The sequence below is a fragment of the Hemibagrus wyckioides genome, linkage group LG12, assembly GCF_019097595.1.
Source record: "Hemibagrus wyckioides isolate EC202008001 linkage group LG12, SWU_Hwy_1.0, whole genome shotgun sequence".
In the NCBI taxonomy this organism is placed as follows: Eukaryota; Metazoa; Chordata; class Actinopteri; order Siluriformes; family Bagridae; genus Hemibagrus; species Hemibagrus wyckioides.
The window spans coordinates 2,006,988-2,033,322 of NC_080721.1; the positions used below are offsets into that span (position 1 = coordinate 2,006,988).

A 26,335-nucleotide genomic window follows, 5' to 3' on the forward strand; every position below is an offset into this window, starting at 1 on the left:
AAAATTACTGCATATTTTAGTCTAGTAATAAGCAAAGTTATGCACTGCTGATTTCATCTCTAGATGTGCCTAAGGCAAACAATCTTTAATCATTTTACTTACTCTTTCCACTTTGTAGACTTCGGTTATATCCAACAGGGCTGAAAAACTCGAAGATAAAAACGGTTACGGCTACCACGGACAGGCACATGACGAACATCATCACCCAAACTGCAGGACTGTAAGGCTCTGAGGGGAAACAGAAGGTAAAATATATAGTTGGGGGGGATAATAAATAAAGTAATCAGGGAGGGGATCCACAAAAATCACAAAGGATGAAGATCCACAATTCAAATTGACATCACAAGACCAAACATAAGTCATTGTTCAATAGATATTGTGGACACAGAAATCAAAATTGGTTGGAATACAGACAAGTGATAAATTTAAGGGAAAAATCCACTATAAAAAAAGTCCTATCATGTATTTGGGCCACCATGTGTTGCTAGAATGTTGCACAGCACCGTGGCATAGATTCATTGTAATCGTACTGGCAGTGTATTCTTCCTAAAGACATTACAGAGGTTTTAATGGCTGGGAAGCAAGTACTGTTTAGGTCAGTCCAAAATCTCCTGTAGCTATTTAACCGGGTTGAGATCTAGTGATTGTGAAGGCCGAAGAAAATGACCACCATACACCATTTTTATAATCATCTAAGCAGTAAAGTTCAGTAAAACTTCTGGATGTTATGCAAATGTTATTCTAGACAATTCTGATCAAAATAGAAATGTTTCATCAAAGGATAAAGTCCAAATAACTTTATGTTGATGTTCAGTTACTCTTCCCGACCCGAATCATGACAGAAAAATGCCCCCAATTACATAACCTAGCCACTGGACCCTCACCATAAGGGTCATGCTTGTATAGCGAGATGAAATATACACTTCATGAGACTGATAAAACTCACTGTACTCATTTTACACTTCTATGTAGACCAGAGAATAGTTTTTTTTGCACCAGTGAACTCTCACTCTCACGTTGTCACCTAAGGAAGGTGCTCTTTTGCTTACATAGAACACCAATGCACAAGCAGGACAAATAAATGAGTGTTTTATACTACAATTTCCAACTCAATTTACTGGAATTTTACCCATAAATCGAAATCCAGATTCAGATCTATTCCTATTGAAAAACTAGCCAGTGAAGCCACTTGCAGATGGGATTTTAGTCACAGGTCCCATTGAAACACTAGTTAGTTGAGCAATCTTTTATGACCGAATCTCCTGTCACCCATGTCCAATAAACATTTATTCCAAGTCACTTTGATTTTTTCTTTGCCAACTTGATTCAAAATAAAGGTCAACTTGGCCTGCTCAGCATGTAAATGTGGCACAGAGCATGGTTTTCATGTTAACTGATTAGTCAGTATCATGTTGTACACCTGCCTGGAGGCATTTGCCCTCATTAATTTAGGCTTTTATACAGTCATCTGGCTGTATAATCATAAGATCGTTAATTTAGATATATATGTACAGATAATGACTTGCAAAACCCTCAAGCACATTATGTAATATATAATATAAAAAAGTGGTCTCAGTTATCATATGGAGAATTCCCACTAGAGCCACCTTGAAGTGGGAGTTATATATACATGATATGTCCAAACGTATGTGGACACCTTACTGTGGCCACTATATTTAGGTCTTTTTTAAACTTTTGACACAAGGTTGAGGCACACTATTGTATAATAAGTAGCCCAAACCTGTTCCAGAATGACAATATCACTGAGCATAAAAAGAAGTCCATGAAGGCATGGTTTGCAGTGAATTCAAGTAGCCTGCAGACAGCCATGAACTTAATACCACTAAAGACCTTTGGGATGAACTAGAGTGCTAACTGTACACCAGGTCTCTTTGCCTGAAATCAGTGCCTTTGGCTAAATGGTCACCAATCCCCACAGCCACATTCCAGAGCCTTTCCAGAAGAGTTGAGGCTGTTATAGCATCACCAGGAGGACGGCGGTGCTTGTTGAACATGTTCCACCTGTAGTACATCTAAAAAAAATGAGGAAACTTAAAAACACTTCTAGATCGTTAAAGAATAAATATAAAAGTGGTTCATCTAAAGAGAGCATCAGTGCTATAGGTCAGGTCTAGGGCTTAGATCTGATTTGTTTGGTTTAAAGGATAGCACATATATCCCAAACTTCAGTGTAATAATTGTGATCTGTGGTTCTGCATGGCAACCAATTTGAAGTCCTAGCAGTTACTAGCAAAGATAGTCACAGATGAGATAAAATAAGGGGTGTGATAATCTGACAATCTGGATTAATGTATCTGTTAAAAAGACAGCGATTGAACGTAATCTGTGAAACAACCAAAAATCGATTATTATCATCCAATACCAGATTATTACAGATATTATCATCGAAATGGTCAGCCATTTTTCTGTAGGCACCTAATGAATAAACAATGCAGAGGGACCTTGCTTTTAATTGGTTGACCTGACACAGCTGGAAATCCTGGAAGCAAAAGACTGAACTTGTGTGAGAAGAAGGCATGCATCATGTGATATCTACAGATTTCCTTGCAATTGATAAAAGGATGATGAGACGCCAGCGCAAATTATCCTGAGCTGGACATAAATCAGAACTGTGGGAAATTTGAGCTATGGAGTACATACATTTTGTATAGACTGTGTAAAGCATTTCAGAACATTATTTAATAGATTTCTGAGTTTGTTAGGACATAAATATTGTGTTTGCCAATGTTATCAGTTACAGAGTTTTATACAGGTATGTAACAATAATTGGTATGTTCTAAATTGATTTTTAATAGGCTAGCTGGGTGATTTGCCTGTAATTGTAACTGTCAAAGTATGTCTTCTTTACCTCATCATTTGCAGTGAAAGCAGGTCAATCCCAGATTCTGAACCAACTGCATCAAAATCTATTGTATTTTTGATATTGTCAAATACTTTGTTGTTACCTTAAGTATTGAAATGATTCTGTATCATGTGGTTTACGCTTCTAACTACTACTGCTTTAAAAGCAACATTTACATTTATGTTTTATGGAAACAAAAATCTAGTTCAGGTCTCAAGAGAGTGGCTAACTGTATACATGTTCTGCCTGAGCTATTCTAGTTCCTCTCATATACTTTAGATATTTTTCCTTCCGCAAACACAAAGACATACACTTCCCTTTTTATCCACACTTGGGTAGACATGTTCAGAAAGTTGTTTTGTGATATATATTTTATGTATTTAGACAATTATGGTAAGCAAAAAAAAACATTTTTGTTGGAATTTAATGTGATTACAGACTATGACCATGTCCAATGGCAAATCTGTGGACAGTTTTCTTTGGGCATCATCAGCTACTAATGGCTGTGATTTACCTTTACCATTTACCTATTACCATTTCATCCCAAGCAACCTACAGTTTTTCTATAATTCCTGATCATTTGGTCTGATAAATGATTTGTCAGGATCAATATTTTGACAATGTACAAATCGGCTGTGGCCACTTAGAATGGCAGATATGGTAACTTAGTGGTTCACGTGTGGACTGCTGTTCAAAAGGTTATGAATGAAAGGTTATGAGGTTTGAATCCCAGGTCCACCAAGCTGCCATAACAGCTCAAGCCTCAATTGCTCAGCTATATAAAATAAGATAAATAATAAGTTGCTCTGGATAAGGGCATCTGCCAAATATTGTAAATGTAATGTAATGTTGCATTGGTGATACTTCTCACAGCTGAAAAGACCTGAAAAAGGCACTCACAGCAGGTTGACTGAACACTGGAACAATGGTGGCAGAGGTTCAGGACCCTGACCTCAGCAAGGGCAGCCAACCATTTGTGTTTGCTTAGCATCTTCAGGGTGACAAGTGACTGCTGACTGAGGGACATGACATTGGGCGAAGGTGATGTTTGTGCATGCGGATATATGAATAAGTGCTTGTGCTTGTCATTATTCAATTCTTTAGACAATAGGGTTGTGGTTAGCCCTTGCCTCACCCATCACTTTGGGGGGAAATGTAACTGCCTAGATTTTAAGGGGGCTGGACAGTATGCTGGTGTGTCGTAGTTAGGTAGAAAAAACAAAAACAAAAAACCCTGAGGCATGCCTTCAACCACTTGAAAGTTATTGATAATTGCTAGCCAGACCAGCCAAATGCCACATTTTAGAAGAAGAAGCAGCAGCCTTTATAATCACCACACATATAATACAGCACAGTGGAATTCTTTTCTTCACATATCCCATCTGAGGAAGTTGGGATCAGGGCACAGGGGCAGCTATGATACAGCACCCCTGGAGGAGAAAGGGTTAAGGGCCTTGCCCAAAAGTGGCAGCTTGGGGGTACTGGGGCTTGAACCCTGACCTTCTGATAAACAACTGATGATACAGTGCCCCCGGAGCAAAGATGTTTAAGGGCCTTGAACCCTGACCAACAACTCAAACCCTTGACCACTTGAGCCACCACCTATATTACCTATTTTCAAGCATAGCCTCTATCTATCTAAAAGACAGTTAAACTAAAAGGAGTATATGACCTAAGTGTTTGTCCTGAGGATCCCACACCAGGCTATTTGGCTAAGAAAAAATAAAGGGGCTTGTGCTCTATTTCTATTGGTCAGGTATTCACACAGATGTATGCAGAAGGTGTGTTTGAAATCCCATCAATGTCAGGTGTTGAATCCTCTAGCCTCCCCAAAACTGCCACTGTGCCATGTTTGAGTAGTAGAGGTCCCCCTTGAAAGAACTGGTGTGGAGCTTGTAAGGCCATTAGAATAGAGTGCACATGGGCATCGCTTAATGTTAGTTCTAGTGGATGATGCAATGCGATACCTAGTACCTGTGCCTCATCTGAAGAATCTGCACACTTTTATTGTGATGGAGCTTTTCTGAGCGATCTCCCCAGTCACACTGCAAACTGAAAGAGATTTTGACCATCCAGGGCACTTTTATATTATGCACACTTCACAAACTTTACGAATTATTAGGAATTATAACAACTAAAGCCAGCTTTTCCCATCCTCAAATGGGTAATGGAATGATTAGCAGAATGATTTAATCAAATGCTTTACTGCCGGCTCAGGAATGTCAATCCTGACTGTATATAAAATAATTTTTTCCGAATGTGATTTCAATTAGAGAACAAGTGCCTGTCAAGTGCTCACAGTTTAGTGGTAAGGCTTCTTTGAGTGGGGGAACTATGCTATGCAATAAGCTGAAGGACAGCATTGTGCCTAAATTGGCTACAATCATGACGGCAGGATATCCCTTCTGCTTTGGTGACGGTGTTTCCCAAGAGAAAGGAACTGGGACCAGAGGTTAATCTAAAACATGAGGCTCAAATCATCCCACTCACCTGTGGAAACCATGTCAATCTGTCCATAGATCAGAGCTAGAAGAGGACTTTGGATGATCACACTAATGCTATAGAGCATGAAACAGAGACTCCCCTCGGAGTAGTTGTGAGCAACTGCCTGTACTGATTGTCTGGTTTGTGATGAGCTCAAGGGCTATGCTCCATATGAGGGTAATCGAGGAATCCTAAAATACTTGGTCAAGTTCTGTTGTCTTTGTGCAGAAGGAGGATGGTAAGCTCCAGTGAAATCTATGTCTAATCCTGATGCTTATTCAATGCTTATTAATAACAGAATGATCAAGTTTAGAAATACTCAGCAGCAGCCGAGATCGTATTTTATTGTAAATAGCCTGAATTTAATCAAATATATTCTAAAAATGGCAGAATGTATGTGCAAACAGTGTGTCTGTGATGTATAAAACCATTCGGATATTATAAACATTGGGAGATAAAGAGGGGGATTAAGGAGTGGGTAATGGACGCACATACGAAATACGTGTTAAATACAGATGAGATTAAAAAGCAAAGTCTGTGCAGCTCTGTTAAAATGGCATTTTTTGCAAACTAAAAATGAAACCAAAAAATGAATCATGTCAGATGTTTTTTCACCTTTACAGTGATATAGTAACCAAGAAAATTCAAGTGAAAAACAAATAGTTAACAAAATCTCACTAACAATAACCTGGTTTTGTCTGAAGCAGCTTAAAAGGAGATAAAGTACAGTGTCCAAAAATGTTTCTTGTGACCGTGGGATTTAATCTCAGAATCTTCTTGTCACTATCACAGAACCTCAACTTCTGAGCTCCAGGCAAAATAAACATTCAGAACAGGGAAATAAACAGTGAAAACTGAACAAAATCAAAAGCTTGTTTACTTATTTTTAGTTCAGACAATTCTGTGTTTTGCTCTGTTTTGAGAAGATACTGTAACAGAACCCAAGATCACAGTGACTCACCCAGGAAAGCAGATGGAGAGACGGTGCCGTTGCTCCGAGAGACCATAACGCTGATGCCAGTCTCCACAAAGGGAACCGAGAACTCAACAACTTCTGACCTCTCTTCATTGATGGTTAGTGATCCGATAGCCATGTCTGCCCGTTTGGACACCACCTGGTAAGCAGTACAATCACATCAGCATGTTTTCAACCACTTAACTAAAGATTATTATCGGGAGCTATTGGGACAGTTCACTGCCAGACCACCAGAGGGAGTGCTAGAAGGTATATATATCCTGCTTTCCTGCAGGATATCCTGCGGGTATATATATCCTCATATCCTGCTTTGTTTGTCATTGTTCCTACATGTGTTGTGCCACGCCCTCCCTATTATTCTTCGGTCCCGCTGAGTCGCCTGTTTCCATTTTACCCTGATGCCCCATTCTATATATACCTGTCTGGTTGTATCTGTTATGTTGTTGCCAGTCATTGTTTAACATTCGCGTGGTATGGTCCGATTCCATTGTGTTCCCATGTTATGGTTATGTATGTTGTACTTGTCGTGTGTGTCGTGTAAGTCTTGTTTTGTTTATAAAGCAGTGCTTTTATTTTATCCTGCATGTGAGTCTGATGCTCTGCACACGGGTGATCGAGGTTACCACGGAGATCCAGGTTTGATACCCGGTGTCTCCTGGCCGTTATGCTGTTTATACAGTAACTGTTAGATTATTAGTGACAAAGCAAATAATCCAATCTCCAACAAAGCAGCATGCAAATATAACTACTCTGGCTTATTCTTCATTGAAAAAATATACAAAAAAAGTATGTGGTTCTGGACTGAGAGTCTAGATATATATATAAATATAGTTACTCTGTAATCAGGAGGCATACAAGGAAGCCAAGTGACCTTGGAAAGAGGAATCAGAGCAGGAGGTATTTACATAAACTTCAGGAGCAGTTTTACTGCCAAAGACTACTTTTCAGTCTAGACAGGCCCCCAAAAGATTCCCAACTACGGAAAAAAAAAATCATCTCGCTGCATGACTAACCTGCCCAGCAGAACCACTTCTTATGGATATTCTGAAAAACAATAAACAGCAATAATCAAGCTACTGGACACTTCAGACTTCACACCTCGCTGTCTTGCTACACTCTCAGTAATGTCCCCAGCATTCATCACCTCATCTGCAAAAAGTCTTACGAAGATTACGAAGTGCTCAGAGAATATCGATGCAGAAAATATTATCTCTGGCCATCGTACTGTATGATGAGCATTTAAGATCTGGAAAATGCATCAGAGCGCTTCAAAGCAAAACAGCACATCATTATAAAATCTTCCCACATGCAGTCTCACATGTAAATAAGTTCTGAACTTGGCCATTCTGTTTCAGCTGGAGTGGAAGTCTTGAGAAAATAGCACAATGGTAAGCAGTTTTATTTGTACTGCTGTGCAACAGGACCCAACGTTCTCTTAGAAATCTCACAGAGGAAGGATTTGTTATACTTATAGACATCTTTCTAAACAAGAGATTTAAAAAAAAAAAAGGAACTCACTCCTCCTCAACATTCATTGGCTACTTACTTTTGTCCTTCTCAGCTAAGCATACTTTTATTTTTTATTTCTTCATTCCTACACTATCAGTTGACCTTGGTTAGCTCACTCTCTGTTCTGACCATGGCACAACAAATACAACATTTACATTTTTTCATCACAGTGCACTGGGCAGTTTGCAGCTTACATTATTACATCAACATTTTTACAATAAATCCCAACTGCTTTATATTCGTAACTTCTGCTACTGCTTTGGAATTGGCTCGTGTTTACGGCATGATATATCTGTATAGTTTGTATTACTTGTGTTGCTCACAGCAGTGTTTGTATTTGCACCGTCTTGTATTATCTGCACTGTAATACGTATCTGTTGTCCAGCCTTCTCCTGAGATGAATTTTTAGTACATTCGAGTGTACCTGGCCAGCAGAGCAATTCCAGCTTGCAACAAACTGAGGAAAGGTTTAAACGGAGTGATTACTTGTGCAATGCTCAGTAGTATATAGCCCCATATAACTTAAAGACGCATGAATACAAACTTTGCTTTTAATGATTCAATTTTCTTTTCTTTCCACTTTATTTATGTACTATTGCTACCCTTTTCAACTGTTACTACTAAGAGTTTATTACATTTTCATATTTTGTCCCCATGTGAACCATATTATATGTATGAATAGACAATATAAATATTAATAATGTTAATAAGGAGAATAGCAAATGGGCAGTACAGTAGGTAGGATTGCTGGAGCTCAGGTTCAGAGTTTCACATATCCCAGATTGCTCCTGTGTGTTAATGAGTGTGTGAATGTGTGTGGATGGCATCCTGCAATAAACTGGCATCTAATTCAGACTCCACTCTCCAGCCTTTCTCCAGTGTTACCAGCACAGTTCCATCTCAAACCTGACGAGAATACATGGGCTACTGAATGAATGTATGAAGGATAATAAAATATACTGTCAAAGCATCAAAAATACCAAAATATTTAATGCATTACTTCATCACATTATTATACTTTTATTCTGGATAACAGTATGCTGGTTATGTATAACAGTTTGAAGGAAAGAGACTGTACTAGTTGCCCCGGAATTGAATTTATCCGTCTATAATGCACACATTTTGCACAATATATAATTACACTTAACACTTTATCTGCTGTAAATACAACATACTGACATAGCCTTATTTATTGATGTACATATTTACATATTTATCTGCACTTGTTCATTTGCACAATTTCTACTATTTGCACTTCTGGTAGATGCTAAACGCCATTTCGTTGCTATGTACCTGTACTTCACAATGACAATAAAGTTCTATCTATCTATCTATCTATCTATCTATCTATCTATCTATCTATCTATCTGTCTGTCTGTCTGTCTGTGTCTGTCTATCTATCTATCTATCTATCTATCTATCTATCTATCTATCTATCTATCTATCTATCTATCTATCTATCCTCCACCTACTTGGCCACACGTGATGTAGATGATACAAACTAAATTTTTTACCATTATACTGATTAAGTCCTGTGTTTCATGGGAACAGGATGATATGAAAGTTAGGGAGAAACTGAGCAACTAATCACTACTTTAAAAATTACAACAATTTAAGTGCAGAAATGGGGAAAACTCTGATTTTTTAAATTGGTATAGAGTCTGGTTTTAACATCAGACATACAGTTGATGTATTATTACAGCATTTGAATTGTAATAAATTAAAATTGCATCTTCAACCACCCCAAGTTTCAAATGAATAAATGAACACATCCCTTATGGTTAGTTTGGGTAATCAGATTTTATTAGCTATGACCTGATAATAAATAGGAATAACCAGGCCACACTCTGAGCTCAGGGTTACCGTGGTCAGGAAAGATGAAGTACCGCAGATTAACTACATTTTATTGTAATAATCTGATTAGGAACTGTTACTAAAATATCAACTGGGTGACTATAAATCATGGTTTAAAATTGAAAAATAAAATAATTGTGTCCCAGCTGTGTTCCTACAGCTGCCTGGAATCCAGTATTATAATACAGATCATGTGATGAATTAGGTTTTTAAGTTGGTCTGCTGTCATCTCTTTTTCTTTACCAAACCAACAACCATTTAAATTTCATCCTCAATTCAAGTTTTTAGTTTCAGCCATGCAGCTCAGTCATGGCTCCTGGTTTAAATCTGCGTGGGATTTATCCATAGACCCAAGGATTTGTCAGGATACGTGGTTCACATATGTTCCATATATGTGGCAAAATATTTCAATGTCATACTGTAACTGGTTCATTACAAATAGAATACATCTTGTCTGTAGTTTTAGCCAGTTTGGGAATTGTAGTGTGTATTTGATTTGATGCATTTGGTATGAATAACCAAATAAATTTGCCATGAAAGTTCCTATGTAGATATTTAAACTACAGAGTGCCCCAAAAAGTCTCCATACATTGGAGAAATTAGCAAAATGTCCTCCAAAAATTTTCATCATGGTGAAGTGACCTCCAAAATCTCTGGATTTAAGCCCACTTGGTTGTGAAGGCCATGGTGTAGCAGGTAAAGCAACCACATAAATATCTTGAATTCTTGAAGTGTAATTACACGCATAACAACCAGACGAGTTCATCATGATTGGGAGAGATGTCGTGTCGAGGATATTTTGTAAATAAAGTAACATTTTGCTAAAAATGGAAAGCATGGAGAATTTTGAGACATCTTGAAGAATGTCCACTCCTCCATCTTTTTTTTTTTTTTAAATCGCGTCTGGCTTATAAATCGACAACTTTTTGAACCCAACTGGACCGTACACTCATTAATCTGACCAATCTGAACTAATCAGAAGTGTCAAGCTCACACACCATCTTTGTCAAGTGACTGCTTACTATGACCAACCAGACACCTGTACCTACACTCAGTGGACTCTACAACTACTGTGTCCATATTGCCATCAGTAATGTTTTGTATAATTCCCTTTGTTGCAAATTATCGCTATTTCACCAACATTTAAAATAAATCCTCTTATAGATTACATCCTCTTATTTGCACAACGGTCAGTTACAGTCTGTACACTGGTCACTGTGATTTTCTGTCCTGGAGTTTTATTCAGTATGTACTGCGCCAGCTATATGTAGTTGGAATGACAATAAAACCTTCCTGACTCGACTTGGTACAAATTTTCTTTTGATGAACTCAAATCGAAAAGCACAATAACTTGTGCTTTTAAGAACTCCTGCACAATATCTGAAAACATATGGTCACATGATACTCTATTTTCTACAGAAGACAATCTATGGCTCATGTCTCAGCCTTCTACATCACATCAGGTCCATTTGGCTGGAATGGACATCTTCCCAAAGGGATCCATCACTCTGAATTCTTTTAGCTTTCTAACCCAAGGCCCTTACAGTTCCTCAATCATTCTTTACACCACTATGAAGGTGTGAACTACACTTGCAACATCATATATATAACATGGGACTATATATATATACAGTATATATATAAATTTGTCATTAAGCTAGCTAGAGAAATATTACAATGCTTTTAACTTTAAAATAATCCATAAAATTAAACATTTCAACCTGATTGTTAACACAAAATTTGTCAAATTTCAGTTTTTTTAATAATTAAAAATTGATTTATTTACAAATAATACATTTTAATAATAGATTTAGAATTAGAACATAGAGAATTTAGATTTATTTGTAGACTCAGACTTTTAGAATGAGCTTTAGATTTAGAATTTTTTTGAATATATTCCTAGGGATAAAATACTAACTAATTTATTCTTTATATATATATATATATATATATATATATATATATATATATATATATATATATATATATATATATATATATACAGTGAGGGAAAAAATGATTTGATCCCCTGCTGATTTTGTACATTTGCCCACTGACAAAGAAATGATCAGTCTGTAATTTTAATGGTCGGTGTATTTGAACAGTGATAGACAAAATAATAACAACAAAAATCCAGAAAAACACATTTCAGGAAAGTTCTACATTGATTTGCATTTTAATGAGTGAAATAAGTATTTGATCCCCATCAATCAGAAAGATTTCTGGCTCCCAGGTGTCTTTTATACAGGTAAGGAGCTGAAATTACAGTAGGAGCACTCTCGGGGCTCCTTAACTGTATGAAAGACACCCTGTCCACAGAAGGAAGCAACCAATCAGATTCCAAACTCTCCATCATGGCCAAGACCAAAGAGCTGTCCATGGATGTCAGGGACAAGATTGTAGACCTACACAAGGCTGGAATGAGCTACAAGACCATCGCCAAGCCGCTTGGTGAGAAGGTGACAACAGTTGGTGCGATTATTCCCAAATGGAAGAAACACAAAAGGACTGTCGATCTTCCTCGGTCTGGGGCTCCATGCAAGATCTCACCTCATGGAGTTTCAATGATCATGAGAACGGCGAGGAATCAGCCCAGAATTACACTGGAGGATTTTGTGAATGATCTCAAGGCAGCAGGGGCCATAGTCACCAAGAAAACAATTGGTAACACACTACGCCGTGAAAGACTGAAATCCAGTAGCACCCGCAAGGTCCCCCTGCTAAAGAAAGCACATGTACAGGACCATCTGAAGTTTGCCAGTGAACATCTGAATGATTCAGAGGAGAACTGGGTGAAAGTGTTGTGGCCAAATGAGACCAAAATCCAGCTCTTTGGCATCAACTCAACTCGCCGTGTTTGGAGGAGGAGGAATGCTGCCTATGACTTCAAGTACACCATCCCCAGGTGACAGGACAACTGCACCGCATCAAAGGGACGATGGACGGGGCCATGTATCGTCAAATCTTGGATGAGAACCTCCTTCCCTCAGCCAGGGCATTGAAAATGGGTCGTGGATGGATATTCCAGCCTGACAATGACCCAAAACACACGGCCAAGGCAACAAAGGAGTGGTTCAAAAAGAAGCACATTAAGGTCCTGTAGTGGCCAAGCCAGTCTCCAGACCTTAATCCCATAGAAAATCTGTGGAGGGAGCTGAAGGGTCAGCCACAAAATCTTAATGACTTGGAGAGGATCTGCAAAGAGGAGTGGGTCCAAATTCCTTGAGATGTGAGATGTGTGCAAACCTGGTGGCCAACTACAAGAAATGTCTGATGTCTGTGATTGCCAACAAGGGTTTGCCATCAAGTACTAAGTCATGTTTTGCAAAGGGGTCAAATACTTATTTCACTCAATAAAATGCAAATCAATGTCGAACTTTTCTGAAATGTGTTTTTCTGGATTTTTTTGTTGTTATTCTGTCTCTCACTGTTCAGATAAACCTACCATTAAAATTGCAGACTGATCATTTCTTTGTCAGTGGGCAAATGTACAAAATCAGCAGGGGATCAAATCATTTTTTCCCTCACTGTATATATATATATATATATATTTCTCTACTTCTGTAAAGCTGCTTTGAGGCAATGTCCATTGTTAAAAGTACTATACAAATAAAGTGAATTGAAAAAAAAAATCATACATTTCTTGGACAGCAGAGGCAGCATGTCCGCTTGAAGCTTGTTTCTATGGGTTAAGAGGCATCATTTTATTTCATTGTGTTAAATTTAAAATGCTCCTAATTTTCTGACTCTGTTAATATTTCACACGTGAGCACTGAGCTGTTATCTTTCTCTCACGTTTACTGTGCATGACTTGGCTTTGACGTCACGCCTCCCTGATCTGGATGTCTGACTCTTAGTAATATCTTAGTAATGTCTTACTCTTGGTAATAAACCTCTGCAGAGAAAAATGTTCCCCTAAATGTTAACTTGATGTGACCTTGCCTGTGCAAACGTCTAGTAGCCTAATTGTTCACTCTGGAAACGACTAAGATAAAAAGGCCTCACCTCACCGACCATCCCGTTCCACTCTCCGTCTATGTTCTTCCCATGCCTGCCATTTGTCACCAGGTAGAGGTCGTAGGTGAAACCCACAATTTTGGCCAGTCGCTTGAGGACATCGATGCAGAAACCTTTGCAGCAATGCTTCATGGAGTGTATGCCTTCCAACATCACACTGTAGAAGAAAGAGTGAGAGGAGCGTGATTCAAATGATGAAAGAGGACGGAACAAACAAGGGAATAAACAAAGAGAATATTTCCACCACTGAGTACAGAATCATATACAGCACAATAAAGCTAAATCTAAATTGCTGATATCATTGAAGCTCCATCCTGTAGCTGCATCATGCCTAAGCACTGTGGGTAGATGAGTGAATGAGGAAGGCAGACTCAAAACAGGAAAGCAGGCGGCATCGTGCATACAAATATCAATATCAAAAAAGCCACAAGACTCTGTCTATTTGTTTTTAGACATTTACAACAGAAATGAATCACTTCCATGCATGCAGACTGCACAGCTAATGGACTCTCATATCATATCATGGCAGTTTTTCATTTAAAACATTCTGAACATTTTTGGGGATTTATATGGAAGCAAAAAAGAGCAGACATACATGTAATAATGAAATTTAAACACAATAATAATTCATATTCTTGAAAAAGTTTGAATATCATCTAATTTATTGATTTATTTATTCATTAATTTGATCTATCTATCTATCTATATACCTGTCTGTCTGTCTGTCTATCTATCTATCTATCTATCTATCTATCTATCTATCTATCTATCTATCTATCTATCTATATACCTGTATATCTATCTATCTATCTATCTATCTATCTATCTATCTATCTATCTATCTATCTATCTATCTATCTATATACCTGTATATCTATCTATCTATCTATCTATCTATCTATCTATCTATCTATCTATCCATCTATCTATCTATCTATCTATCTATCTATCTATCTATCTATCTATCTATCTATCTATATACCTGTATATCTATCTATCTAACTATCTATATACCTATCTATCTATCTATCTATCTATCTATCTATCTATCTATCTATCTATCTATCTATCTATATACCTGTATATCTATCTATCTATCTATCTATCTATCTATCTATCTATCTATCTATCTATCTATCTATCTATCTATCTATCTATCTATCTATCTATCTATATACCTGTATATCTATCTATCTATCTATCTATCTATCTATCTGTCTGTCTGTCTGTCTGTCTGTCTGTCTGTCTGTCTGTCTGTCTTTCTATCTATTCAATTTCATTATTAAATTCAAACAAACATTTTTAAGGCCAATTAAACCTGAATGCAGACAAACTGATATTTAGTCTAAAGGCTAAATTACCTTCAAAATACTACAGAAAATGATTAGAATTAGTCACAGCAGTAAAGAAACTGGTCTATTTACTGCTTTTTGTGCTATTTATAATCATAATCATATTCTTTAGAGAATTCGGAGCTGGTGTGTAACGTTATATATGACTTTGATGTCCGTGGTCTAGTTAGATAACAGGTATTCAGACAATTCAGCCTCATATTATTATCACATTTAGGAATTCCATACATGTGGTTTAATCACACAATTCCACAATTCCAGATAGATCAGTCTGAATGATCTACATCCATCTCTACATTATAGTTTAAACGCTTTTTCCTTTCCAACATATAAAACAGCAATAATTTCTGCCTTCTTCACAGGCATCACAACAGTGCAAGGGATGAGTTGATTTAAAGGTCAAAGGTCATCAGACCTCATTCCTATGATTTTATTTTTTTTCTTTTGAATAAGCCTGTTGTCATTTTGACAGCATAAGCAATATAAATGTAGCTACTAATAAATGAATCAAGAAGGGAGCAAATACCCTTGCTTGAGAACTTATTTTCAGCTAATATGTTGCATGGATATTGTGTTACATATCCACTACCGTTCAAAAGTTTTGGATCACTTGGAAATTTACTTGTTTTCCATGAAAACAAACTTAAAGTTAGTTTGGATTGGACTGGAAATACAGCAAACGAACAGCACATGTCATTACTGTCAGAGTTAAAAAATAATGATTTTAAATAAAATGATGATGTTCTTCAAACTTTGGTTTCATTAAAAAAAGCCACATTTTGCAGCAGCCACAGTCTGACAGACGTCTGGCATTCTAGCTGTTCATTTTTAAAAGATAATCTGATGAGATTTTACCCCATGCTTCCTAAAGCATCTCATACAAGAAGTATTGGCTTTAAAATCATCTGATTCATTTGATGTTTTGGAAATGGATAAAAATGGGGTTTTCTTTGGAAATCAAGGAAGTGATCCTAAACTTCTAACTCTGACAATGACACATTGTCCTGTTCAATTTTTTGTACTTCTATTCTAAATAATCTCATGTAGACTTTCATGGAAAACAAAGGAAATTTCCAAGTGATCCCAAACTTGAGATACTATTGAGAAACTATAAGATACTCTGGGGCTATTTTCTATTTTTTTTTTTCAAGCTTATTTGTTAATAGATACATGATTTCAAGATAAATTCGATGTGTCTGTTCCTTGGGTCATGAAGATTTGTCCTTGTTCTTTTTCACTCCTATCTTAGCCTTGGGTATTGTCTCTATGCTCTAGAGTATGTCCTCTTACAAACACACACATCAGTCTGAAAGCTGGCTTTGTCCAACATTTATTCAGACTTTAGAAATCTCAGGCTTTTTTCACACAAACAATAAACCATATCTTTTTATGGCTCTTGGTCTCCTGATGGTTCAGTCATATTACTGCATTTTTCCGGTCAATAATTTTAGCGACTCTGGTGAAACACCCTTCTCCATCTGTGCACTGTGACGACCCAGATGACAAACATCATCAGATATCTGATCGTATCCAATGAACATGTACTGGCCCGGGTGACTGAGTCATCCTGTCAAAGAAGCTGCTAGGTGACAGAATCATAAAGATAAGAGCTTCACTGAAGAAAACGTTTGAGGGAATTGAGGTTTCTTGGCACCCAATGAGGTAGCGACGTTTTATAAAGCATGGCAATGAGTAATCAGGATCCTAATGGTGTTGGAGAATCTTCTTCCCAAGTTTGTGAGTCATCCTTGCCTTTGCTGATTTAGATGGAGCTAGTGCAACGTTAGATAAGTTGTGTTGAAAGAAAAACGCATACATTGCATAAAGAACTTTGTATTCAAGAACAACCAGAGCGGAGAAGAGAGAAGTGTTTTTCCTGCCTTGGATTAATGAATCAAGCCTCGAGACAGAAGAGCAAGAGGCATGTTTCCTAATATAAGTGAGGGACACTCATGAGAGCAGGAGATGGTCACTAAGCTGGCACAAGAATGTGTCACTATTTCCACTCAAAAAACGTGTGAGCAGTATCAACAGCAATTGCCAGCGAAGTCTTTGCAGGAATACAGCCAGTGTTATGCTAAGGTGTTTATTTCTGATGTTCTTGGGAGCCAGGTGTCAGTCAGTCAGTGGGCCGATGGTTTAAAAGCTGATTGAGGTAAGGTGTTGACAATTTTGAAAGTCTTGATTGACGTAAGTCTTGGTAATCTTGCTCATAGTCTTCTTGAGAAGGCTGAGTGGGAATTGTGGTGGAATTCTGATAGACCTGCCACTACGCCAAGTGCAAGGGGTAAATGTCTAACTCCTCAAACATGGCTGCCATATTTAGCCCAACACATTCACAGTCTAGGGCAAATAAATGATTCACTACTTTTCAGCATGGTGCAACCTGAGGTTCCACACATATTCATTAGATGTTGTGCGACATTGTCTTCTGTGCGAGGTCAACAACAAAGCAGCTGTGGCACTAAATCCTGCAGCTCACATCCAAGCACCTGCAGGACCATTGAAACACTTACAGGTTGACTACATCAGCTTTTCCCCATGTCAACACTGATTCAGCAGTCTTGTGCCAGGGATATAAGACTAGCCTGACACTATAAATTGGTGCTACGACCTGAATAGGGACAGTTTAGGTAGCTAGGAGAGGAGAGCTTTGAAAGGATCCAAGGACATTTATACTGCAGGGTTCCCTCTTCTACAACATGTGTTTAGTGCTCCCTACTTCTCTGAGTGGGAGGAAACATGTTAGGCATGGAAACAGTAGGGTTAGGGTTAGATCAAATCTGTATAATAACTTGTGAATTTGAGAAACTGGCTAATGATAATGCACAATCCTTAGGCTTAGATTTCGCTAAATCAGGTGGCCAGATGATATCACAAGGCCCTCCTTGTGAACCCTTACAGAAGTCAGCCCTGTCTGCCGTACAGATATTTTTTCAACCCTACCAGAAATTTGACCCAGTACAGCTAAGCTCTGGATGAGTTACGTGACCATGTTAAGCATATCAATCAACTTGACAGTGATTTCTTATGTGCCTGGCTAGGTTCCTGGTCACAAAATTGTCATGCATTTCTACTGTTTCCCACTCCGTCATCCCCCTGTTAGTTTACATTATGCTTTGCTGTTGCTGCTGTGTGTTTCTAATAACCTAAAACAAGCTCAGTTAGCAGAAACTACAAATACAGCTATTGTTAATACTGACACCTACATTTATTTATTTTATTTATTTACTAATTTTAATAGTTAGCCTACTGGTGGTCCAGCGGCAGGATCCTGTGCTCTCATTACTGTGGCCTGGATTCAATTCCCGGGCAGGGAGCTAACCCACCCACTGAAGAGTTAACTCTCAGTGTCGGTCCCAAGTCCAGATAAAATAGGAGGGTTGCGTCAGGAAGCGCATCCGAAGTAAAAAAAAATGTGCAAAATTGAAAACTTGTGGACCAAATGATCCACTGTGGCAACCCTGAACAGGGAGCGGTCAAAACAACAACAACAGCTTTCATTTTAATAATGATATATTATACATTATTCTTTTAAGCTTGGTATACACGTAAAAGGGGTTTTTTATGATATGTAGATGGCTAATATATGTAGAACAGTAGAAGCATTCTACTAGCATTTCAAACTTTATTCGAAAGGTGGGAATTGTGGGATTCATTTCTACATGATTCATTCATTCATTGAATTCAATCAGATTTCTCTAGGTGTCTTTATTTACTCATGAAGCACATGTCTCAGTTCCTTGGGTCATCTTAATGTTTATGTTGTCCTTGCTAGCTAAGACTCATGTCTTAGCCTGGAGCATTATCCATACGGTCTACTGCGTGTCCTCTTGCATGTAAACATAAAAGCATAAAAGCTGGATAAAAGCTGAGTTTTCCCCACTATTTATTATCTTTATTTATAGTAATCTCTTTTTATTATGACCTGGCTCCTGGTCTCTGGTTTCCTCAGCCGTATTACTCCTGCTGAAACTGCACGGCTGTTTAAAGTCATCCAGGAAGATTTACAGCAATTTTAGTAGCTCTGGTTGGACAGTGATTTATAACCGTACTATTTATAATTCTTAGGATATATTAAGTTATAGCAAATTAAAAAAAAAAAGTCTTGGTCTTGACAATGCTATTGCACACTTGGTTAAGATCAAACTGTATGTTTCATAATTCTAAAGGCAGGTATAGAAATATCATGCTTTGGTTTCCACATTTTATTCTGAAATATACAAGGCTTATGGATATCAGCTTACTTTCACCATTTTTGTCATACTTGATTTGCTATTGTAAAAGACAAAACAATTAAATCCAACTAGGATCACCGGGTTCTTTGATTATTTAAAAGGGGTGTGAAATTCGCAGATGCCTTGGGACTTTCAATCCCATTCACGTTTAAAAAATGCATGTGCGCTACAGCCTACAGAGACCCTCTCCTGGCAGAGACACTGTGATAAGACAGTATTTTCCTGACATCAAGCCTCCTTATAAGTCTTGTTCAATATCTTACAACCCAGTTTCATGGATGTTCGCTATTCGTATCACCCACTTTCCAGCATAATTAGGCTACTAAAGGCCTATTCACACCAAAGGCTTTCATGAAGCATCTTTTAGTCACACAGCAGCTTCTATTATGATTTGGGTTTAAATTCAGCCGCTGTGAGACATACTGTTAAAACATGCACTCTCTTCTTTTAACATGTAAGTGGACTGTAAACTGCACTGCCATCAGAGGAGGACCAATCAGTAATTCAAGGCCCCCATGACGAGCAGATTACCTGACAGGAAGCACATTACCTGAGCTAAATGGTACAATGGGAACCAGTACTGCTTTGGGCTCAACTGAATAATTTTCACTATTACATCCTTTTTATAATTTTTATGCAATGACTGAAAGTAACTAAAAAATACTTCTGCATCATTTTTGTGAAATATAGTCATGGTTTCTTGTTGAAATTTGATTTTAAAAAGCCTATAACCATAATTTTCATTTTTATTGTTAGTGCCAGAATTCATCCACAGTGAAACCGGTTGGTTTTCCCGGACCAGCACAAATACAGTTTATAGCATTAAACTATGCCGAGGGGAAGAAATACACACTTTGTGATTTTTATCTTCCTCATTTACCTTCTACACAGGTAACATAAAGATGGTATTAGACTACCATTAAAATATCAACGTAAAATCTAATGAAGGATGAGACAGAAAATATGTTTCAGACGTTCAGTTGGTGATTAAATCGATAAAACACTGGAATCCATATCAAATCTGATCAGATATCTGAAATCACACATCAAAGTTAGCAGTTACCATAAAATATAAAATGATAAACAAAAAAACAATATAAATGCAAAAATATAATAATAAATACTACTACTACTAATAATAATAATACAATGCAATATATATATAATTCTTGTGATATAAAACTGTACATATCAGCAATTCTCTACTGTAAGTCATACACTACAATGCACAATGGTGTACAAATAGAATTTGAATAGAATTTGAAATAGAATCTGTTTGCTACGAAATCATAAATTTCATGTAAGAAAAACTCATTTTACTACTGTCTGGTACCAGCAGATCAAGATTTATGTGTTAATAAATTTAGAAGACGTTTCATCAGTCACCAGAGAGACCAGAGAGGTCTAGAGAAGACTGGGAAACTCCCCATCATTATTCTCTATGTGTCTTCTGTGTGTGTGTGTGTGTGTGCCTATGATTTCATGAAACTCATTAATTTCCCATGACATTAAGGTCTGGAAGGGCAAATTTGTTATAACAAGTTATAACATGCCATTTGCTTTGACTTTACAACTAATAAAAATGTCCTAAATTACTGGTTAGTGACCCTCAGCCACAGCATTGTTATTACTTTTAGTAAAAATATAACATGGGTTAGATTCATATTAACAGACCACAGAAGTAAAGCCAGACTCTGACCTGGTGTTGAGGGGTAGACGACATGGCACGGAGTCACGGATGCAGGAGCCGGTTCCAGGGTCGGCTGGCTCCACAATAACAAAAGGTCTCTCCTCCAAAGTGACCACACGCAGGTGTTGACTGTCATCCAGTGGTTTGAGGAATGGACCATAACGTGACCAGGGTGGGTAGCGCAGACGCAGCACCCCGTTCTCCCACCAGCCCACCTACATTATGCCATATGTTACTTATACATTATTAAAACACTTTTAGTCAGCCTATTAGTGAAAATACAATGCATTGTGAACGTAAGCAATTAAGGACTAGATGTGAATTTTGATGTATGAATAAATGTATAGTAAATGTACTTAATGGTTTTGCTATTTTCAATTTTGCTTGGATGCAGGCCAAATTTTTAAACTTTAAAAGTAAACTTTAAAGAAAAGTAAATAACAAATAAAAGAAATTACTGAATGATATAAATAAATAACAAACTTACTAACTGACTGAATGAATGAATGACATACAGACTGACTGACTGACTGAATGAGTGAACAACTAACTGACACACTGACTAATGACAGACTGAGTGAATAAATGAATGAGTGAATGAGTGACTGAATGACCGACAAACTGACAGACTGACTGACTGAATGAATGAATGAATGACTGGATGGATGGATGGATAGATAGCTGACTGAATGAATGAATGGCTGACTGACTGACTGAATGAATGAATGAATGAATGAATGAATGAATGAATGATACATCATGAATGCTTGGCCTCACCTCCTCCCAGCCCCGTCCTGCAGTGTAGGAGATAACATCCACTAGTGGATTGGCTAAATAGCCGTCATCATTAAAGGAGTAGTCTCGTCCAGAGAGAGTGATGTTACTGAAGTATCTGAAAGAGGAACAAAAGAGAGAGGAGAGGAGAGAGAGAAGGTGAATGATAGAGTGAGCAAAGAAACAAATTACAGAGAACAAGGGTGCTAAAGAATTGGAAAGTGGGAAAGAGGAGAACAGAGAAACGATTGGGGAGAGTGTGAGCCAGTAGAGATAAAGGGAGGGAGTGATATGACTTCTATTATTTCTCTCTCCACATGGGATATTGTGTGTTTTGCAATGAATGATTCTGGGGCTTCGATATAAAATATCTCTATATTCCCAAAAAGTGAGCAAGAGAGACCATCATATTCTTGGCACACAGTGAATATTAGAGCATGAATTAGGTGGCAAATGAAGAGCAGCAAGAGCTGAATCAGAATTAGTAGAAAGGGAATGAATAATTGAACAAAAGGCACCAGATGTGAAAAATAACCCATTTTTAAACAAAAGGCATTCCGTATGTCTTATGACTAGACCTCAGTTTACAGAACTGTGAAAGTGACATCTAAAACACTTATATCATGAACATTCAGCTGTTCTGCTGTAGAGGATGATGTCAGAAGGAGATGTTCTCGAATGTGGTGCATGAATCACAAGAATTAACCTAAATCTAACGATCTGATTTAGATATCAAGCTCAGTGGTGGCAAGCTATCTACTTAACTTCATTTACAACAACATGTTTGCTATAGCACTGAAAAAAAAAAAAACAGTAGCCAAGACTTGGTTACTTAAATGTTAAAGAATTATTAACCCATTGATGTAGTGTGATGAAATACTATGAAACAAGGCTAATCAGCTGCCTTGGGTACGATTTGATTGGGGTGACATTTTACTAAGCCTTCAACAGGATGACAAACTACAGCTGCCCTCAACATGCAGTCCATGCTGGAGCAAGATGCCTGTGGCTATCTGACAGACTGACTAAATGAATGAATGAATAAAAGAATGACATACTGACTGCCTGAGTGACTAACTGAATGAATGGATAAATGGATGGATGGATGAATAGCTAACTGAATGACTGACTGTCTGACTGACAGACTGGATGGGTGGATGAATGAATGAAGAATGAATGAATGACTGAATAAGTGAAGGACCGACTGACTGACTAACTGACAGTCTGACAGAACAAATGAATGAATGAATGAATGAATGACATACTAACTGACTGACCGACTGAATGAATGAATAAATGGATAGGTTGGATGGATGGATGGATGGATGAATGAATGAACAGAATAGAGCTGTAAACATCACTAGCACTCAAGAGCTGAAGGTTGTTTTGCTGCCAAATGTGACCAAGCATACAAAAATGGCCAGAGAGTCATTACACCATCTCTGAATTTCAGATAGAGACGACTTAGAGGTATCGATATAGCTAAAGGCTGTCTTTGGGTGGTCACTGAGTCTGAGTTTATGAATTATATGATTAGAATAATTTCACAAACACTCTATTAGAAAGGATTTTTCATCATCTTATGATACCAGATCCTAGCTCCACTTGCCATTTAATTAAAACCAATCCCAAAAGCTCTGGCCTAATTTAACTCCTTGCTTAAAGTGTGCTTTAAAAAACGTCTGTGTTTTAGGACATTTATACCATGAAATTACAATCTACTATTTCTATAAAACATTTCTATTTTGAATTTGTCAGCAAAATTGGTTTTCGAAAACAAAAAAATACCTTTTTTTCTTTCAAAACCCAAATCTTCTCACAGTAGTATAATATTATCTCAATCAAACCTCCTCCACCAGTTTAGCCATTTTGTTGCGTAATTTTTTTTCCCATTTATCAAAACATTCTAATAAAAAAAATAATTCTAATTTTAATGCTGGAGTTTTATTGTGGAGTTTGTATTATTTTGCCATTATCCAAGTATCCACGTTCTTCCACAATAGTGCAATCAAACTAAGATCTAAATACAGATGTAGTCTGTGGGATTAAACACAGCAGGAATGGAAAATTCGTGGTTATTACACTTATTTTTATTTGATCATTCATCAGCACCGTTCCTTGATTTTCAGTATTCCACTGGTTAGAGCTCTTAGGATGCTTCTGAGATTTTTCTCACTGAGTCGCTATGACAACAAGACCTTTAAGCTGTGCTGAATTGCAGAGAATGAGCAACATGGGATGCCACTGAATGAAAAGGAAAAATAAATGCTCCTCTATTACCAATGACAAATATGAGCTAGCGCCGTCATCTTCAATTAGTCTTAAGTTTATCTGATTTACATTTTGTGACTTGTCCACGTTTTTAGCCTCTTTCTTATGTCTATTCCACCCTCCTGCATTATTGATTTCTGCTCCTATTTTAATGAGATTTGTCACTTGGATCAGATTTTGCAAGGGATTTTCAAGAAATGGCACTAGACATGTTATCCAGGCCTCTGTTCAGTTATTATATTCATATTTAGCATACTGGTCAGGACAAGCACCAGTATGTTAGTGTTTCAATGCCCATATAATCAGATACAAAACCAATTACTGGTAAAACACATTTCCTCGTAAACAAATTGAATCCACACACACACACACACATTTGAACTGTAAAATAATAACCTCAATACCACACAGACGCATACGTTACAGCTTATTTCTCTTCTTCTCCTGCAGTTCAAATCAAAATGATCTGAGGACTGTCAGTGTCTCTTTTTCAATGCCTCTTCCCGTTTTTTCCTCTCTGACTCTGTCTCACCCCCTGCAATGTTGTCATAGCGACACAACTACTGACATTACATGTGTTCTACTAATGCCTTACAATGCAGCGTGAACAAACAACACAGAGAAACTTCTATCCGAACATATATATCCCAACAGAGAGAGAGAACAAACGCATGGAAAAGAAAAAGCTAATAGTCTGTAAGGAAGTCGTACGTGTGGTAGCAGAGGGTAGTAAAAAAGCAAAGGGAAACGTTTATGCTCCTAAACCCTCTCATAAGTCAGGGTTCAGCTTTGAATCTCCAATGCTATGTCAGTAAATACCTGACTGTTTTCAGGGTTTTTGAAATATCCCTGTCTATGGACAAGGGAATTTATAAATAGCACACAAGGCCAAATCCAGAATAATTAAAAACAAGACAAGGCAGGTAGGTACACAGGAAACACAAGGCAACCTTAAACATATATAGGCTCAGAAATACAGCTTCAAAACATGACGTCAACGTTTCACCAAGATCACAAAAGAGAAAATACTTGAGGTACTGGAGTGAACAAGAAGCAGGAAGCATAGCTGCAGTAATAATACAGGAAAAGGAAGTGTTTACAGGAGCTGTCCAGACCGATGGCTGAGGTACAGCTAACACAAAACAAAAACGACAAATTGACAGTGTGGAAAATAGCAGGAAGCACAGATTGATGACAGAGGGACAGAAAATACAGAGCTGACTGTCTATAGATCAGAAACTACCAGAGGAGTTTAACATTCCTAATAAAGCAGCATTAGATTGGAGATTTGGAGATTCTCCATCAGCATCACACTGCTGTATGAGAGACTCAGAGGTTCAGAGCTGCTTCACTTTTAGCAGGTATATTTTTAATATAGCAGTTAGTCATTTTCTTTGTGTATATTAATATGAGCTCAGTACGTTTTCAGCACCATTCTAGTGTATGTGTGTGGAGACACAAAATGTTCTTTAAAGAGAGTTTTCAACTGGAAATAAACGTATATTATGAGTGTGTGCAAATCTGCACACTACTATCGTTTCTGTAGCCTGAGGCTATCAAGCCTTTGATTGCAACTGTGAAGCAGTGAATGAATAAGAAAGCACCTGTTCAAGCTGGCATACTGTCAATAAAAATGTGTGGCTCATGGAGCAATATAACAAGAATCACTTAAAAAGAAGAAGGAGGAGGAGGAAGGAAGAAAGAAAGAAAGAAAGAAAGAAAGAAAGAAAGAAAGAAAGAAAGAAAGAAAGAAAGAAAGAAAGAAAGAAAGAAAGAGCATGTTTAAATCCTAACTATTTAGTCCCACATTTATTATTATAATACTACTATGTATATATATATATATATATATATATATATATATATATATATATATATATATATATATATATATATAGTAGTATTATAATAATAAATGTGGGACTAAATAGTTAGGATATATACATATATATATATACAGATCAGGCATAACATTATGAGCACTGACAGGTTTGAGCGAGTTTGACCAGGCCAAATTGTGATGGCTTGACCACTAGATCAGAGCATCTTCAAAACTGCAGCTCTTGTAGGGTGTCCTACCTAAGCATTGTTGCAGACCATCTACACCCTTTCATGGAAAAGCTATTCCCGGATGGCTGTGGCCTCTTTCAGCAGGATAATGCGCCGTGCCACAAAGCAGAAATGGTTCAGGAATAGTTTGATGACCACAACAACCAGTTTGAGGTGTTGAGCTGACCTCCAAATTCCCCAGATCTCAATCCAATCCAGCATCTGTGGGATGTACTGGACAAACAAGTCCGATCCATG

General features: G+C 37.5%; 1 protein-coding gene across 4 annotated transcripts in view; it reads right to left on the minus strand.

Moving 5' to 3' along the window:
- Nucleotides 1–26,335, minus strand: part of grin2da (glutamate receptor, ionotropic, N-methyl D-aspartate 2D, a) — a 114,892-nt gene that overhangs the window by 14,214 nt on the left and 74,343 nt on the right. For all 4 annotated transcript variants that reach the window (XM_058405357.1, XM_058405358.1, XM_058405359.1 and 1 more), the window contains exons 6-10: nt 21,761–21,875; nt 20,993–21,198; nt 13,692–13,860; nt 6,309–6,462; nt 103–228 (exon numbers count right to left, since the gene is read on the minus strand). In XM_058405357.1, the coding sequence (XP_058261340.1) occupies nt 103–228; nt 6,309–6,462; nt 13,692–13,860; nt 20,993–21,198; nt 21,761–21,875 (770 nt within the window). The remainder of the gene's footprint in view (nt 1–102; nt 229–6,308; nt 6,463–13,691; nt 13,861–20,992; nt 21,199–21,760; nt 21,876–26,335) is intronic.